The sequence below is a fragment of the Ambystoma mexicanum genome, chromosome 1q (assembly GCF_040938575.1).
Source record: "Ambystoma mexicanum isolate Mex_15411 chromosome 1q, UKY_AmexF1_1, whole genome shotgun sequence".
NCBI classification, from domain to species: Eukaryota; Metazoa; Chordata; class Amphibia; order Caudata; family Ambystomatidae; genus Ambystoma; species Ambystoma mexicanum.
In genome coordinates, this window is record NC_090922.1 from 1,415,096,000 (window position 1) to 1,415,114,277 (window position 18,278).

Sequence of the window (18,278 nt, forward strand, 5' to 3'; positions counted from 1 at the left end):
TTATTATGAAATGACTCCTACAGTAACCATCAGTAAAAATAAATACTTTTTGATTAATCATAGCATATAAGAAAACAGTGTTTAAAAACAGTAAAAGGACTAAAGGTAGACCATTTCCACTCCTAAACTAAAGATATGCCTACTAGGTGGTGCTGGATTACACAATGATAAAAGGGAAGGCGAAAAAGGGTACCGTTGACTGTGATTAAAAAGAAAACAAAATGATACATTCATGCTCGGTACCCCCAAATGCCAAACATGAACAGGCGCTATATCCCACACCACATCTATTATGTAGGAAACAAAGGTTCCTTACAGGGTCACCAAAATCCTGAACAGAATTTGGCTTACATTACTAGACCTATATGGTCCCATTACACTCCTTGAAATAGAAACAAAAATAACCACATATACAATGTAACCAAGCACGTTTCAATAGGCAGGAATGTGATGCAGTGCCTAAAATTCTGTTAAAAATTAGGGATACAAGCTAAGATATTGGTCTTTAGTGGAACATCCCAGGAACCCAAGGGGGAGCAGAGGAAAACTGTTAGTGTTTAGGTGAGTATCTAAACATTAGTGAAGTTCAAAAGTTGTAGAACTATTCTCGATAGAATTAAAGAGAACAAAGTCCATAGGCAGAAAAGCAGTAATGGGATAAAGGCAGGTAGGTATCCTTTCTACACACAAAGGTGAAACCCACCCAAGAGAACATCAGAGGAGACCCCCACGAAGAGCTCCAGTTTCAGATTCAAGACCTAGGACACCCAGGACGGAAGTAATGCTGCACTCGGGCCATTAGGCTCTAAAGGTGAAACACAGTTGCAGGGGCCCAAAACACTACATCACTGCAGGACACACTGGACCCCTGATGGAGGTTTTGACATAACCCAGATGTCCAGGCCCCCCGGGGGGGAAGGGAGTTTAGTACTCAATGACGGATTCAGAGGACTTTGCTCAGGACTGGGAAACAATCGGATGAATACAAGGCTACTGATGATGGGTGAGTTACAGAATCCAGGGGCTTGCACACCGTTGATTGATTGATAGTTTATTTATAATGCGCCCATACACAATTGTTTCAAGGTGAAACCAGACAGGGAGGGGAAAACGAGCAAACTATCTTACTGGGCCTAGTATAATTTAGATCATTCTAGTAGTGGCCCAGAGAATCCCAAAGAAGAGTAAACCACCTTTCCAGTAGGATGATCAACCAGCTAGGAGCAGAACATCAATGAGGAAGGCACCTGGAAGACGAAGAAACGGTAAAACCTGATGAAGCGGATTTGGGGGCAACAATTGAGGTAAACCTAGATGGCTTTCAGAGCAGTGGTAGGGTACTGGTCGCCTTTTGGACGATAGGGGCTTCCTACCTCGAGGCACAAACACAGGAAGCTGGAAATAAAATGGCCCAGAAACAGTCCCAGCATGGGACATCCACTCCAACCTGTGAGGATGATGAGCAACAGTACAGGAAGGACAACTATCAGCCAAAAGAAGAAAATCGAGCCAAAGACAAAAGACTGAGTCTAGCTTGTATGGGTGAACGTGGCACCAGCACAGGATTTTCCCTAAATATCCACATTCCCTTTTGGGTTGCCCTAAGCCACTCCTATACTGTTACAGCTGACAGACTCACAAAGGTTTCGGCCATCACTCAATCAGGCAGGTCTGAAAAATGCCGAACACGGAGGTCAAACCACACAGTCTGGAAATTCCTGGGCAGGGGGCCAGAATAAACAAGTCAACCCCTATACAGAGGGTATAGGGGTAGGCTAAATGTGATCCCATGAGTGCATAACTGCCATTGGAGGCCTGCCCCATGGAAAGTTTTGTCCCAAAACAAGATGATTGAGAGTAGGATTTAAAAAAATGCATAAGCACCCCAATGGATACCAAACTGGTATGTTGGCCTACTAATGCTGTAAAAGCAGCTGCACCCCTGATGAAGCCAAAACTAAAATAAACCAGCCTATTCCACAGCACTATTGTATGGTAATATAATCTCCCTAGGGACAAAATTGCATGTTGTCCTAGGATGTGTACAGTATTCCAGCATTATCGTGTAGATCACTTTCCCGAAGATAGATCAAGGTTTGCCAGCTTTGTCATGTTGAGCATGTTCATGATGCTCTGTCAACATTAGATCACAACATTGCCACAGTAATTAAATTTGAGAATGTCTTGCACACATTATAAACCAGAACTGCCATTGTAAATACATTTCTTGATGCAACCCCTCGCCTGCCAAACACATGCAAAGTTTACATACTTCCATTCAAACCTTTTCAGTCTTTCTCACGCACTTATTCACGGTTTAAGCTTGCATACGTGCTCCCCTTTGGTCTTGCCCACACACCCCTTTGGTCTTGCCCACGCACCCCTTTGGTCTTGCACACATTGCATGCAATACAATCACAGGCACACACTTTTTTTTTAAACATTTTTCGTGGCACATTTTCAAGGTAATATTTGTAACCATATGGGCTACTAAGGGCAGCAACCAGAAGGGTTGCAATGATGGGGGACGTCTACTGAAATGCTTCTGAGCGCCAAAGAACAGTGGGAAAAAACAAGGAAGCCAGAAATTAATGTTGGAGACTGATGAATCCTCACCAAGACCCCACTTATTCTCCTCCCAGGTAGCCGGGGGAAGGCATCCTCTAGCTGATCCTAACCTTGGGGTTGGTATTATCTGGGAGGATCACCTGGGAGAAGGGCCCTAAGGGAATTGGAGGACTGCGTTGGAAGGGACGCAGTTTTTGTATTCCTCAGAGGGAGAGATTTCTGTGATACCAGAATATGTAATGGCTTGTTGTCAGAGTAAGGTTTCCCTTCCCAAAGCTATCCATCTTGTCGGTTGTAAAAACTGTCAGGATCTCCACAGGAAACATAATATTAATACTCTGGCTTCTCATGAATCTGATTCTCTTAAATTTGAATCAAACATTTATCAAGAGTAACACTTCCCTTCACAAAGTGGTCCACATTTTTAGTAATCAACTGGAGAATGATGGATGTGGACATCAGAACATTAACATATTAAATTCAAACCAATCATTGGGCCCTTTTCAAATTCCTTTTGAGGGTGTAATTAATGATAAGAGTGAAGTGAGTAAAGTAGAAGACAATACTCAAAATTAAGAGGTCATTTGAACATTGGTGACTTCAAGTCCTACAATGGCCATGCCACTGTGACGAGGAAGAGTTATTCAAAAGCACTAGTGCTTCTAATGACCCACACCTGAGCAGGATCTTTGAGTATATAAGACAAATTCATAGACCCAGCACACACCATCTCCCAATGGAGTGCTGGAGAGGTTACATAGTATCCCCTGCGTCAAACTACTCATGTAGCAGTCAAATGCTACCCTTTCCTATTGAAAAGGCTGGTGGCAGTGGTTTTACAACGAAATACCATGATTTTTCCCGACCGTGAATACCGGTAGCAAAAAATCGGGGCTGTCATGATTTTCAATATGGCCCCCAAGACCCCTCTGTAAAAACAGACTGCGGTCATCTTTTTTCACTTGTTTCTTCGTGGAAAGATCCTTCTGGTGTTTAACTCTGTGTGCCAAACCAGGTTTGGTCCTTTTGTTTGTGAGCCTTTGGCAGGCTTCAGGACTGAAGTCCGCCTTGGCGTCTGAGTGTCTGGGGTGGGCAGGAAGTGAGGGAGGTACCCGAGCTTGGTCTCCTAGGAGACCCAAATGCACTCTGACCTGATTGGCTGGCTGACTGTCCAGCAAGGACAGCCACCCTGCTGGATGAGTGACAGCCAGGCCAGGGAGAAAAATGTTTAAAAGGCGAGTCTCTTGGACTAGAAAGCAATGTCGACCACTGGAACGAATGAACCGAAGACCATCTGGAAGAGGACGGCTGCTGCAACTCCTGGACCATTGGTTGGCCCGGTGAAGCCCTGCTGCAGGTCCGAATTGCCAAACTCGGTTCGACAGAAAAGCTCCTTCAAGGACGGCTTCTTCCTTTGATTTGGTGGGACCAATCAACTCGTAAGACACCTGGATACCTTTCTCAATGCTGGTTAAGGTTTAACCAGGAAGAGGGACACCAGTTTGTGTTCTTGAATCTACAGCTACTAGAACTGAAGTGACTTCATCTTGTTTGCTTTCTTCAATGATCCCGTGCAGTGCAGGAGTCCCCCAAAGTCGTCCTTCTTGTCCCCACGACTGAGGCTCCGGAACAGCAGGATCTGCAGGACCTGCCAGGAACCACAACTTCAGCAACATTTGTTTTCTTCATACAAAGGTACTGTGCCAACCCGATTGAGATAACGGCACTCTCGCGGTGAAAGTTTGTGAAACTTTCCCAACTTGCAGGCCTAATCAGCTTGTGACCCGACAAATGATCCTTTTTTGCCTAAACTACTTCTGCGAACGTTTGCAAAGATTTTACTGTTTGATACCAGAACTGCTCTTTCCTTTTCCAGAACACTAGCCCATTGACTGGCCTATTGACTTGAATTGAACAACTCTGGTGAACTAAAACTAGTTGCACTGCCTAGAAAGTATATGTGATCTATTATACTTGTGTCCTTTTTGCTCACTGATCAGTAACTGAACTGCCATTTTGCTCCTATTTCAGGGGAGCTCAAACTGTCTCAAAAGCTTACAGTTTTGTATTGAAGTGTAGGGTATATAATATTAACTTGTCTTCTTCTAGTGAAATGTTTTCTAAATGATTGTGTAATAAATTACTAAGTGTTTTTACTAAGAAACCTTGAGTAGAAGTGTCTACTTGAACCACTGTGATTGAAAGTCCTCTGTGTAACTACTTGTACTGTCACATTCACTCTTGAGATAAGCCTGGCTGCTCAGCTCGCTACCAAAAACTGTGTGGTACAGACTTATACCAAAGGTTGGTTTGGCTAACAGCTATAGTCCTAATTGTGTGTAGTGGTCCCAGAAGGTACTGCCTGCAATTCTGCCTAATACCGTGCAGAGGAAGCAGAAGGCACTGCTGCAGCAGAGTGAGTAGATGCACAAGCATAAGCGGCAAACAGTGAGTCCCGCTGGTCACTAATAGTTAGGCCAAACATATATAAAGAAGTTGAGGTGGCATGATAAGCACTTGGTGAGCAGACCAGAGAGGAAAGTTTGATTGTTACTATAAAGACCAACATCATTGCCAAAGCAAAGAGAGGGCAATTCTGAAGCATTCTAATTACAACCCTATTGCCAGCGTGAGAAAGAGGCAAGAGTTGGAAAAGACCTCAACAAGCATTGTATAAGCCAAAAAAGAGCAAGTGTGATAGAGAGCCATTATCAGCATTTGTTTGATGTAAGAGTACAATTGTGGCAGGAGAGAAGCCCTCCTGATAGGAAGCATTCAGGAGGAGAGGAGCATGACCTGCATTGCATGTAGCAATCACAAGTGTGGAACAAACAGCACCAATGTGTAGCATGTCGTCCTAGAAAAAGTAGTAGATTTTGATGATAAGTCAAAGGGCTTCATCACGAGTTGGGCGGTAGCCCTTAAATGCTGCGGTAACGCTAGTACTGCCACATTTAAGGGTCTGCCCAATCACGAGTCTGACAGCATTTACTCCCAGCTATAAGCTGGGGTAAATACGCCACCTTAGCACCCATTTAGCTGTGAAGAAGCAACAAGACCACGGAATCATCCTGACAAAATATTGTTGTTGATACAGATACATTGTGGAAGTGTTTTTGTTTCCTAAGAAGTTGTGTTGAACTCTTTTCTGCCTGTGGAGACATAACGACTTGTCATCTAGTTGAACTGTTGGCCATAGTCCAACTTTTGGAGCAAGAAGAACTTAATAACCAGAAGTTGGTTACAAAAGGGAACTTTCCTATTTTGAACTTTTGATTGAAAATCCTGCTTTGAATCTGGGGAAGGAGAACTAATCCAGGTTACAAGGATATGCAGTTATCAGGTTTATGTTGGACATAACTGTTATTTCTGTTTCTTTGAATTGCCATCTATTTCATTTATGTATAAGTATGAGGGGAAGATATCTTTTGTTAGTGTTTTCTTTAGTTTATTTTGATAGGCAGGGACATCCTCTTCAGGGTAGAAATAGTGAGGCGTTTGTCAACCCCTTTTGAGTTAATAAAATGGTATCTTATGAAAAAACCTTTATCAAGTTGTCCGCCTCACATTTCTGAACCCTCACAAGGACCTAGGGAGTTAGAACCCCAAACATTTACATTCTGCATTAGCACTGTGGAAAAGTCTGCCATGCACTGCCTTTTAGATCTACCCTTGGAGGGAGGTAATTGGATGTTAGGAAAGATTCTTCTCTTCAGCACCTTTCCCTCCATTATATTTGTACGCTCCCCCTTTTGCTTTTATTTTTAATGTGTCCTGCTCTTTTTGCAATAATAAAAAAGATGGGTGACCCCTTTGTTGCTGACAGAGGGGAAGCTGCAAACAATAATCAGTGTTCATGTCAAGCGGAACAATAACAACTTAATACATGAGGAAAAACCGACAGAAATGGAAGAGAGAATCCAAAACAGACACCACAGATCAATCCAAGACAGACAAAAAAAATCATGAATCATTTTATTACAACAATGAATTAAAAATACATATCAAATCTGCATGAGCCCATACTAAATATTGGCTTGTTTGTATAAGAGTAAAGTGCATCGCCATTAAAGTGCTCATCATACCCTTATAAAGAAGAACTGTCTGAACGGTCCACGCAGCTCACACAGCTAGAGCACCTGAAACCCTGGATGAGTGAAGGGAAGCACTGGAAACTGGGGACCGGTGGTCACAGGTGGGTCTGCGGTAAACTAAGAATCTCAGCAATACGCAATCTAACAGTAATAATATACACAACAGTTGACAGTGGGGTGCCAGTCAACTACTGAAGCTTCAGGGCAACATGATGGACTCAAATAAACCTGACAATAAACTGTCTTGGATTGATCTATGGTGTTTGTTTCGGTTTCTCTTACATTTCTGTCGGTTTTTCCTCATGTATTAAGTTGTTGTGGTTCCGCTTGACATGACCACTGTGTGATTACTGATCTTTTTGCAGTGCAGTGAAGCCTTCAGCTTCACTACACTGGCTTTTGCTCATTTGTCATGGGGAAACTGGCACGTACTTCAGGCTATCAGTACTGGGAAACATTGTTTCATGAACAGAGTATTTTCCATCAGCGCTCATAGCCAAACAAATTTAGCTCTGCTACAATTGTTATGGTTCAGTTTTCAATTTGGAGTAGTCTTTTGCAGTATAAAACATAGATCTGAATTTCTTGTTTAGGGTTATGAGCACACAGCCGAGGACCCTTCTCTTCTCTACCGTGTTGAGACCATGCCAGGTTTAGGGTGGGTTCTGAGAAAAACCCTTTACAAAGAAGAGTTGGAACCCAAGTGGCCCACCCCTGAAAAGGTAAGTGTTGGAGTTTTTAAATTCAAAAGTTAGTGCAGTGAATTTATTCTGTACCTTATTTATTTGTTGGCATTTTAAAAGACTGTTTTGTTTTTGGTGAACTTGCGCACCTGTTGCGTTACTTTATTTTAATGAGTGCATGTTCACCCAGTGGTCTTTTCATGCTAGACTAGGCAAGAAACTGAATTTTTACTTAACAGCCATGTTTTTACTGGATTGCAAAGAGCCAGATGGCTTTACGTCAAGTCACACTTGCCTTGTATCACATTCCAAAGCTTGGGAGCCAGCAACTTTCACTCCTTGTCTTGAACCTGCGATGCTAGCGAAGAACTGCTTAGATGAGGTTGATTCTGCGAGAGCCTGTTGGCAGATGTGTCGCTGCATTTAGGTTTAGCTTATTACATTTTTAGGAGACAAAGGCACCCCAAGTAAAGAGATCTAACGTAGTCCAGTCTTTTGTCAATAGCAGCTGAAGTTTGATTTGATAAAGGAAAGACCGAATCCAAATGGTTTTTGAGGAAAATTGGTCCAACCCATAAATGGGACAGCTTAGAGGGATTCATTTATGCATGATTTGGAAAAAAGCATTTCCCTTAGAGGGTTTCTTGCATTGACACAGATGCACTTTGTTTGGAAGATCTTTTTTAGGCTCTTTCCAGGGTCCTGGTTTATCACTACTTGGTTTGCCGGGTGTATTTGCAATGAGAGAATGGTGAGTCGGCACAATAAGAGTGAGATAGGCATAGGCGGGCAAGACAGTGTACTCTATTACGTATAGCGGTTTACTTTGGCACACCCCCTGTCATGAATCTTGCATATCTCAAGCACCCATGCTCTCCCAGCAATTTGTGGATAGTCCAGCATTGTGCCATGGTGGAAAGGATAACATAGGTTTGGTAGCTGGAAGGCAAGGAGCAAGGAAAGGCCCTGTGGCGAGCCAGAAAGACGACACTGCCCAGAAGACCTAGTTTTAAAACTTTAAATAAAAGGGAAAAACATCTTTATCCCCCTATTGATAAAAGGGGATTCCCTTCCTACAAACTATGCTCTCCAATCGTCAAAATAATAAATTGAGTCCTCTGTCCAAACCCATCTTTTATTTGACCCAGCCACTGAAGAAAACATAAATGAAACTAAGCTGAAGATCTTGCTTTCAAAGTTATGTAATTTTACCTCTGTTGGGTTTGCTGGGTATCTATTCTTCAGTACGCTTTTCTCTCCTTGCCAGAAATGTCACGAAAAAGGCTCTACAAAACCAAATACATCTCAGGTTCCTGAAAAATTAATGATCTGATATGGTGTGGATGGAGGATATCTCCTTAATCCCTGTCCACCATTTTGCTTGGCTTCTCTTCCCTGTATTCACACTTTGGTTGTCCCTGGGTTATTCTTTAATCTGTTCTATACTTACCGCTTTATGCTTTTTTGGTGCTTGGGGTGCTCTGATTCACAGTCTTGTTTATTCCAAATGGGAGTTGGTAAGCTCTTGTCTAATACTCTTCCCATAATTTGGCATAGTGTCTGTATGCCGTTTGACTCCTTATTACGAGTCTCCTGCCCTCTCATCCTTAGGCTTAAGGTATCATTTCTGTTCCTCTGGGCCTTGATGCCCTTGATCTGAGGACATTAGCCCTTGCTCTCTCTGGCATCCCTGTCCCCCGCCACCAGGAGCAAACAGTGTACCTTTTCTGGTGTGAGGCAGCTTCAACTTGTTTGCGGTGTCACTTTTCGACTTTCTCCTGAGTGTTGTATCTCACTCATCTGAACTTAATTTTCCTAGTCAATTTTGGTGTGGTGAGTGTAGGACTTCCCTCCCCCCCCCTTCTCGCTGTCTGGATTTGGCCTTGTTTCTTGTGCTCTGGGTCCACCACGTCCTTTGCGTGGTCACCGCTCCAGCTGGGACCGGGTTTGCTCATTCCAGGTCTCACCGCGGTTGCACGGCTCATCACCTGCTCAGTGGCGTCTCTCCCCTTCCACGCGCAAGGCCTGCGCCACAGCCAGCTCTGCTGTGAAGTGCAGCTCCACCTCCAACTGACGTACATACATCGGAGGTGCGCCTCTGTGTATTCCTCATCTTCTAGCCAAAGCCGATTACACTCTTATTCTTGTCCCGTGACCAAGAAGGGGCATTTTCGATATGATCAGCTGTGAAGTCCTTGTATTAAGTAGCATTGCCTTGATCAAAATGTTCTTTAGATACTTAGAAGATTGTTTGAGCCCCATGGTTAAATGAAACCTTTCTTTCCGGAATTCCCATATATGCAGATATTATTTTCTTTATAGGGAGTTCCACACAGGAGGGTGGGGAGGAGTCACTCCCAGTGATGTCTTACTGTCCCAAACCCCTAGAGGGTTTTGCTTAGCTGGCTCCTCTACCTAGCCTCAAAGGGGGGATGGGAGGATACCCCACCCCCTGGTAAGAACGGATGAATTCTCCAGATTCGTCACAGACCCCAATCCTCTAGACAAAGGAGAACACTGTTGATCACCAAGGAGATGACAACAGGATAGTCGACCTAATAGGCTGCTGGTGTAAAGTTTCTTTAGTATTAATAGAATTGTATTCAGTCTCTGGCGTTGCCCCTAGGTGGAATGGGCACAAAGACATTCCAGTACACTTGCAAATGTTAAAAACATGAAAAGATCCTTAAAATGTTTTCTTTCCCTACTTATAATATCCACCCATTACTAAGCATCTGGATAAAAAGAGAAAGAATACTCTTGAAAAATATACAGTGATTACAAGGTATTTTGAATAAAAAGGGTCCTTACATGTTGCAGGCAGCCTTGCAAATGTTACTTGAATGAGTTCCCACACACAATTTGGCTCTGCACAGTCTCAGGTAGCCTGGACCATGTGTGCTGGGTAGCCGAGGACTGTAGCAGCAGCAAGGGACCCAGCAGGGGTTCATGTGTCGGATGCGGTCCGTGTGATGTGATGGTGCAGGGTCACCTGGAGAACGCTCAAGACCTGGCCGTGTAGGTCTGAGGCAGACCGGCTGATGTGGATTAGATGGGACCACGGATTGGTTTAATGCTGTGGCTGCATTTACCAGAGTGTCAGTAGCTGGCAGAGGCAGCCTGCAGATTTCTTTGTCCTGGGTCTCATTACTGTAGTGGTCCTCGGGGTTGTGGGGGCAGGGACATCAGAGGAAGAGGTGGCCCCGAAGAGCAGGAGGCTATGCAGCACTCTTGTCCCATCTTGAAAGTGCTGCAGAGCATCCAAGTCACAGCGGTAATGTAGAATGACACCTCTGCTGGCTAAACAACATTGACTCTCGGACCTGCAACCCGTGGCAGTGATGGCAGGGCCCCTACTGGACATGGGGTTTTGCATAAGACCGCAAAACAAGACCAAATATGCATCTATTTCTGAGGATGCCGACTCAGCCCTCCTTAGTGAGGATCAGCATCGACTTATTTAATGGCCCTCCGCTCCTGTGCCTTAACATTCATTTTTATTTTTGTTTGAATCGTCCTTCATGCGGTACACACTCTGATACACTCACTCTGTTGCAGCTAAGAGGAAGCCTGGGCTGCTGAACTGTAGTTAAAGACTTTCCTTACAAGAAAGCCCCCTCACCTGTAAAAGGGGTGTGTGGTCTAATTTGTACCCACTACCCCATTTTAATTATCCTCCGCCCCAAGGATAGCATTTGAATTGGATGGCATATAAAAACATCAATCTTGGTTTAAAGGCTCCCAGTTGCCAGCCGCTACCTTGGATCTCTGGCACTGCTGAACTCCCGGAAACCCGCTCCAAGGATGGAGAGATGGTAACAGACCGGAATGGACAACAAAAACTTGTGCTGAACCCCTGTAGAATAGTGAGAATTTAGGCTAGCCTGCTTTCCCTGGTGGAGCAACAGAGCTGCAGGGAGTCTCCTGTAGGGTCTGTACCTAAACCTGCCGGTGACTTTCAGACGGGTCAGGGTCCCCATCTACCAGTTGAAGTAATGGGTAAGGTATAGTCTCCCTCGACCAGCATAGCAGGGACAATGGGAGCGGCTTCTGAATTAGCCTCAGCAAGTGTCTTGGGAGAAACTGTAGGACTGTGGTCTATAGAAGTGAGTGTTGTAACTCACAGTTGCGACTGATCAGGGTAATGATTACTAAAGTTGCCAAATTGATGATTCTCTGTGTCGGCTGCATAATCCACTTCCTGGTGGCTTTCCTTTGGGTCTCTGCATCTCAGGTGCTGGGGAGCTTCAAGGAGTTGAGCTGGTGTATGGTCTTCTTTCCACACAGTCTCACCGGTGCCTTGTTATTGGCCTTGTGGGGGATGACTCTTCAGCATCTTCTTGTGTCAGCTCAACATCATTCCGCATCAGGAAGCAGGTTGTTTTTGATGTTCCTTGGCTGTCCTTCCTCTCGCAGTTGGTAGGCAGGGAGCACTCCCTGCTGATGCTCTGTTGGCACTCCCAACCATCATTCCCTGATAAACTGCTGGCACTCCCACTGATCGCCCTCCTTGTGCCTTTCTCTCACCAGGTTTAGAACTTCACATAATTGCTATGCTGAAGTAGGTGGATTTAAAGCTTAACATTGTAGCAGCGTGTGTTGCTTTCTGCCATCTTCTCCACAGCAGCCTGGCAAGCTGATTGCCTTTCTCTATCTGACGTTGTGGCTGTTCCGTGCAGCTAGCTGTCATAGACCTTTCTGCCTGTTGCATCTGCAGAAACTACAAAGCATAGGTTTCCTGGCAGCTGGTCGTCCCTTCCAAGCATCAAGCGAGTTTGATCTATACCCACTGGCGGCATTCCTCACACAGTAGTAGGCATGAGTAAGGGTAGCCACACGCTGACACCAATCGCTAAGTGAGTGCAATTAAACCTATCCACACGGGCATCTCACTGGGAGCCGTACAGGCTCTCTTGATACCAACCAGCTCCAGCATCTGATTGAGTCTATATAAACAATCGGCGCTTTGGTATGGGTTCAGAAAGGCCAACCGTAGGGCACAAAATGCTTCTTTCACAGCTAGTGGGCATCAGTGCTGATATGCTGTTCTTTGATGGAACACATCTGTGCGCACAGAGTAAAGTGGTCTTTCATAACCAGGATGTACTTCACTCCTCACCGATCGATCACCAAGATGAGACAGTTAATGCAGAGGAGGTCCATGCGCCCAGAGGTCTGCTTGAGCTGTAGATGGGCTGTAGGATAAGTGACTGTCTTCCGGTTGACACACCTGGTGCAGTTGTGGCAGCACAGTCTGCATTCTGTCAAGACCAGAAAAATCTTTTGTGAACCAACTGAAAGGTTATGTCAAATGCTGGTCATGGAATGCATACAGTACAGCTGGTTGGAATCGTTGGAATATGTAAGGGTGTAGGAGTAAAGCTTGGACACAAGTGTGACATTGTTTCTATCCCTGAAACTAAGGCATTTCCCAGTCTAAAACTAAGCAAAACTGTCCAAATGAAAATACTTTCATTGTGTCCCAAAACGCTTCTTCTGATCCTACCACTATTACTGTGTAAGAATTCCAAAACTCTAAAGTAAACTCCTTCGGCACAGTCTTTGTTTCTCTTAGGGTCCCAGATGCTCTTATTTGGTTATCATGTTTGTGCTCGTCCCAGACTTGCAAGGTTGTAATACCAGGTCTTGGTTTACTCTCCTGCCAATACTCTTTAGGGTCCCAGAACCTCTTGTGTTCGGAATTGGTCTCTTATATGAGTGTGGGACCCAGACTTGCAAAACGTGTTCACAACAGCATTTTTCACACTCCTGCCAAACCTGTGGGTCTCTTTCACTTTCTTCAGTTACTTTCAAGGTCCCAGACCCTCTTGTTCTGTTTCCCATCAGAGTGTGCGTTCCCCGACTCTCACTCTGCTTTCAAGAGCCCTGCCACTTCTCAAATGCTTTGCACACTTTACCCCCGGATTCCCTGGACCTCCAGGCCTTCTCGGTATACCTGTATACCTTTTCTCTTGGTTCATGTCTCCCGAGGAACAATGGCAGCCTGCGAGGCACCAGCAGCATGTGAATACTTGGCTTAACTGTTTGTCGCTTCGCTGCCTTCGGCATCCTTCTCGGAGCAGCTCCGCTCCTCATTGCAGCTCTATTTTGGGGGATGTCCAGAGGGATATTCGGTACTTGCTCACACTGTCCTTACTTCTTGGACTACCAGTGGTGTACCTCCCTCTTCCATGCATGGCATCTCCCCCTTCTCTACTGGTCCTACTGGTGCAGTACTCGCAGCTGCGCATCGGCTGCCAGCTGTTCGCGACTCTCCTCCTTGAAGGGTAGCTCTCCCTCGTGTCCCAGATGTCAGGAATTTGAACGCCTGCTCTTCCCAGTTGGGTTGTTCTGGACCAGACCACTCACTCCGGTTCTCTGTAGCATTCACCTGGGTTTCTTCCTCTTCACAGTACTTGTGTAATCTTTTTCTATGCAAACCAACAGCGTCCCCTGGTATTCTAGTCGGGTCTAAGGTATTAAGTTGACTGACTGTACAACAAAAGGATGTTGGCCCCATCTGAAGAAAGGAAAGAAGAGTTGGTCTTTGGTAGAGGAGGTTTGAGATAAAGCTGGATTATACCGCGTTCTCTGGGAAGAGTAGTCCCTAATCCCATAAAGGGCTTATTCATGTGATCCTCCCCCAGTGCACCACCCCAAGGGAGACTATGGTACTGTGGATGCACCACCTTGTCCACATGAAAAGGTTTCCCCTAGGGGAGATGGGAAAACACCCACAGATTCTTCACAAATCACACCAGGCAGTAGTACTACCCAGACTCCAACATATCTTTTTTTTGGCCTGGATGCCACCCTTCTGCACAAGCGTCTTCCAATCCTAAGCATTGCAATATGATTGTGATCTCCCTTAACAACTCTAGGTACATCCACTCACCTGGTCTTGCCTCGAAGCAACTGAGGAATTCCAGAATCCGATATTTGGGGCTGCCGTATCTCATCTTTTGTCAGACGTGGTAGCTTGGGTACTTTCAGTTTGCTTATATTGCAGTAGACTTCTGGCACAGCCTCTGCCATTGATCCAAGCAGTCAACACCTCTGGCTCAGTCTGGCTTCTGCTGACATGCATAATGGCAGATGCCTCTAACATCTGCTAAACACAGCTCCTTTCACACTGTGGATCAATCTGAATCGCCTGGCAGTGCAAATGGCCTCAAAGAGGACATCTGCATCTATGTGTTTTCTGCCAGGTTGGTACTATAACTTGACATTGTATGGGGACATTGTAGCGAGCCATTGTAGTTGTATCCAGCTTTGCCATCTTCAACCCATACGACAGGTGTTTTATCTGTTCTTACTGTGAAATTAGCAATGTAAAGGTAATGCGGGAACAGCTCTGTAATGGCACACTTCATTGCCTGAAACAACAACTTGTGGACTGGCTAGTTTCCTTCCACCGCATGCAGTCCTCTGCTGTGAGAAGCGTTCAGTCTCATCTCACTGTTGGCCTCTTGTTAAAGGACATGGCTCAATCCTTCCAGGTTCGTGTCCACCTGCAAGATGTAAGGCAACTGGGTATCTGTATAGGCCAAGGCTGATGCTGTGTGGAGGTTTCGCTTGAGTACCTCAAAGGCCTGCTGACATCGGTTGTTCCCTCCCTCATCAAAGGTGTCCCACAGATAGTATAGATGTTCCATGGGTCTGATGAGATTCCTCTTGCCTTCTGTGTAGATTGGTAATTCTTTGGCTAAGTCCACAAGTGTTAAGTGCTATCCAGCGACAAACTGTTGCAGAATCCCAGGAAACCCCTTTTTAGGTTTAAGGATGTGGCTAGGCAACAAGGGGATTCCATCTTTGCCCGATCCATGGCAATGCCATCCTCGGATACCAGTGAATCCTTCACAATCCACTGTTCCATAACACCAAGGTGATTCTTATAACCTCGAACTCAATTTTAGATAATAAACCCATAGTGTTATGCATTCACTACCTTGTTAAGTTTTTGTTCCCAATGTTGATTACCGATTCAATATCCATCATAGAGTGTACATTGCTCCTAGACATTATTGCACCAATAAAAACTTAATCCTTAGGGCATCTCCTAGGTAACGTGTCTAAAATGATTGCAAGAAACTTATGACGTCACACGTCCTTGATGTTATGGAACAGTGGGTGGTGAAGGATTCACTGGTATACCTTCCACTATGAAGCACTTTGATGGTAAAGGCACAATTGGTTTAGAAAATGTATTTTTCATTCTGTCGCTCCCATCCTACCAATACTCCCCATACCAACCCTATTTTGTCTGGCTTTATTATATTTTCCATTGACGTGGTTTATTTCCATTCTGTATTGTTTTGGATTCAAATATCTTTTAATTATGGAACTATGATGTCAAATGTACATTATAATATGAATAGTATATATTATGTAAAGCCCTGTTTTGAGGACTGAAAGGTCAAAACATGGGTCCCACAAGGGCAACTTAAAGAACCTATATCATTCAAGTGGGCTGGCACTCATCAGGGAAAACCACGTTTTGATTACTTTGAAATATATGACTAGACTACCATCAAAAAATAGATAAAAATAAGCTATGAGGATACCTTAGTTCATCTCGTGATGCGACAGTCAAATTATCGTAAGACTGTTGAAAGGTGACCGCAGAGTGATGGCGGAATCCCTGTTCCTTGATTCAGTATTCTTGAGATCAGGCAGAGGAGCAAGGCTTCACAAGGACATGCCTGGAGTTGGTGCTAGCCGGCCTTGGGAGTAGGTTTGGGGTCATCAGCGGGTTGCTATTCTTCATAGAGATCTTGGTGCCAATGATGATCTATTGAATGACTGCGGGGGCCTGCCCTTTACCCAAGATTTGGGCTGGGAGCATGCCCAAACCCACCAATGGTAAGGATTTGCAGAATTGTAACTGCCCATGGCTATCCAATTATGGATAGCCACTGGCTACAACAGCTCCCAGCAATAGACCTTCAGGCACCAGGGATGTGGATTGGGGCTTGCCAGTCCCAACCCCTCCTGTGGGCCATACAAAAGTAAATGCCCCTTAGACCATAAAAGCCACAGCTTTCCCTGGGAAAGGGAATTTCCTATAAGGCATTTCCTGACCATAGAAGGCAGGAAGGCGGCCAAAGAACAAGTCAAAAACCATGTGGCTTGGCAATTTTAGGGCGCTAACCGTCATTGGTAGGCTTTCACGGTTAATGCAAAAGTGCACAAGTAAATTGTCACAAATAACGTACAAATACCATTGTTGCCATAAAACTGTCTTGGACACATTGTAAAAGTAACAAAAAAGACATTAAGTGAAAAGATAGTATAAAAAGTATCCGAACAGCATTTCATTGTAAGGTGATCAGTGCAATTGTAACAATATAGTAAGGGTGCCCCATCGATATCTATGGGAAGAAAAAAGCAAAATGAAGTTTTTAACACTCTACAAGGTGATTTTCATAAGAACGGGGTCTTCGAGGGAAGCAGTAAACCTGAGGGGCCTACCTAAGGATCATGTCTCTGTTGAAGCTTTGGTTAGAACTCATCAGAGGAACAGGGTTTTTAAGCAATCATTCAGGGCCTCTAATCTTAGATTTTGGGCCTGATTGATGGTAGTGTTTTATAATGGTACAATCCCATATGAAAACGTTCCATGAATCAGGCCCCCCTAGGGTTTTGGTCCTCACAAAATTGTACACGGAAACTCTTCATTTATTAATCTCGTCATCCAAGATAAACATTGGTTTAGACTTTTTTTGCAAAGCCACCTTTCAAACCCACAGCTATGGCTGAACTTATTTTAGTCTGTAAATGTAGAAATGTACGCATTTCAAAAGTAGTAGTCTTGCAGAGAACCATCGAATTAACAATGTTAGTAGCAGTGAAGGTAAGATTTACTTTTATTCTATATCTTGCTTAGGTGCATGTGCTGATCTTTATGGTGAATTTTCTTGCAATGGTCGAATGTCATTCAAGCCTAACATGCTCTAGTGCATAATTTATCTTTCTCACTCTCAGCTATGGGACTGGGACATGTGGATGCGGATGCCTGAGCAGCGGAAGGGACGGGAGTGCATCATTCCTGATGTGTCACGGTCTTACCACTTTGGTATTGTGGGTCTCAACATGAACGGGTATTTTCACGTGAGTGACTTTAAGAGGTTCAACAACCCAAATTTATGAATTATTTATTTCCCATTAAAACACACATTTTAGTTTTCAGTTAGCTGAACATGTAATGACTTGGATTTTAATATTTATTTGGTACTATTAAAGCATCATTCATTTTTATGGAAATGTATGCAGTTTTATGTCCAGCTGTGACTTTGCAAAATGTAGCGTCTTAGTTAATTTCTGTTCCCCCTATAACTCAGTTTCCAGCAGTAACTGCTATTAGTGCTACTATTATTAGGAGACTTCAGTGTATGTTGGCAGTTATACAGTTCTTTCTTTGTTACCTGAAACATGAATGTGAGACACTTTCCAGCCCGTCATTGCAGATTTATGTCCATACAAGTATGAAATATACAAGCCAATTCTATTTGAAACATTGGACTAAAAGCACTGTGTGCATTGTGGCATGAATCTACATTGGGACTAATTCTGTGCAAATATTGCATCTAAAAACACGAAATGGTGATTTCTTTTGATTTCTTTTATTATTAAGATTATTATATTTGTTTTTTGGTTTTAGCGATGACCTAGCTTCAAGAATCTCTTTACAGGTCATTGGGGGGAGGGGGTTGGAGGGTGATGAGGGAAGCAGAGATAAAAGGAGCGGGGAGCTAACAACTGGGCATGGGAGGGCAGGCAATTTTGCAGCAATAAATCTGTGTTGGGGGAGTTGAGGTAAGATTTCATAAAACTCTCCTAATGGTATGCAGGTCCCCAACTCTTAGTATCATTCTGTACTAGTGGTGGAACCTTGGTAGAGTGGCAGAGCAGTCAGGCTTATCATAAGAAGATG

The 18,278-nt window shown here is 44.2% G+C and overlaps 1 protein-coding gene across 1 annotated transcript in view; it reads left to right on the forward strand.

Moving 5' to 3' along the window:
* POMGNT1 (protein O-linked mannose N-acetylglucosaminyltransferase 1 (beta 1,2-)) overlaps window positions 1-18,278 on the forward strand; it is a 532,666-nt gene that overhangs the window by 346,782 nt on the left and 167,606 nt on the right. The window contains exons 15-16 of the mRNA XM_069642286.1: window positions 7,256-7,384; window positions 17,330-17,455. Of these exons, the coding sequence (XP_069498387.1) occupies window positions 7,256-7,384; window positions 17,330-17,455 (255 nt within the window). The remainder of the gene's footprint in view (window positions 1-7,255; window positions 7,385-17,329; window positions 17,456-18,278) is intronic.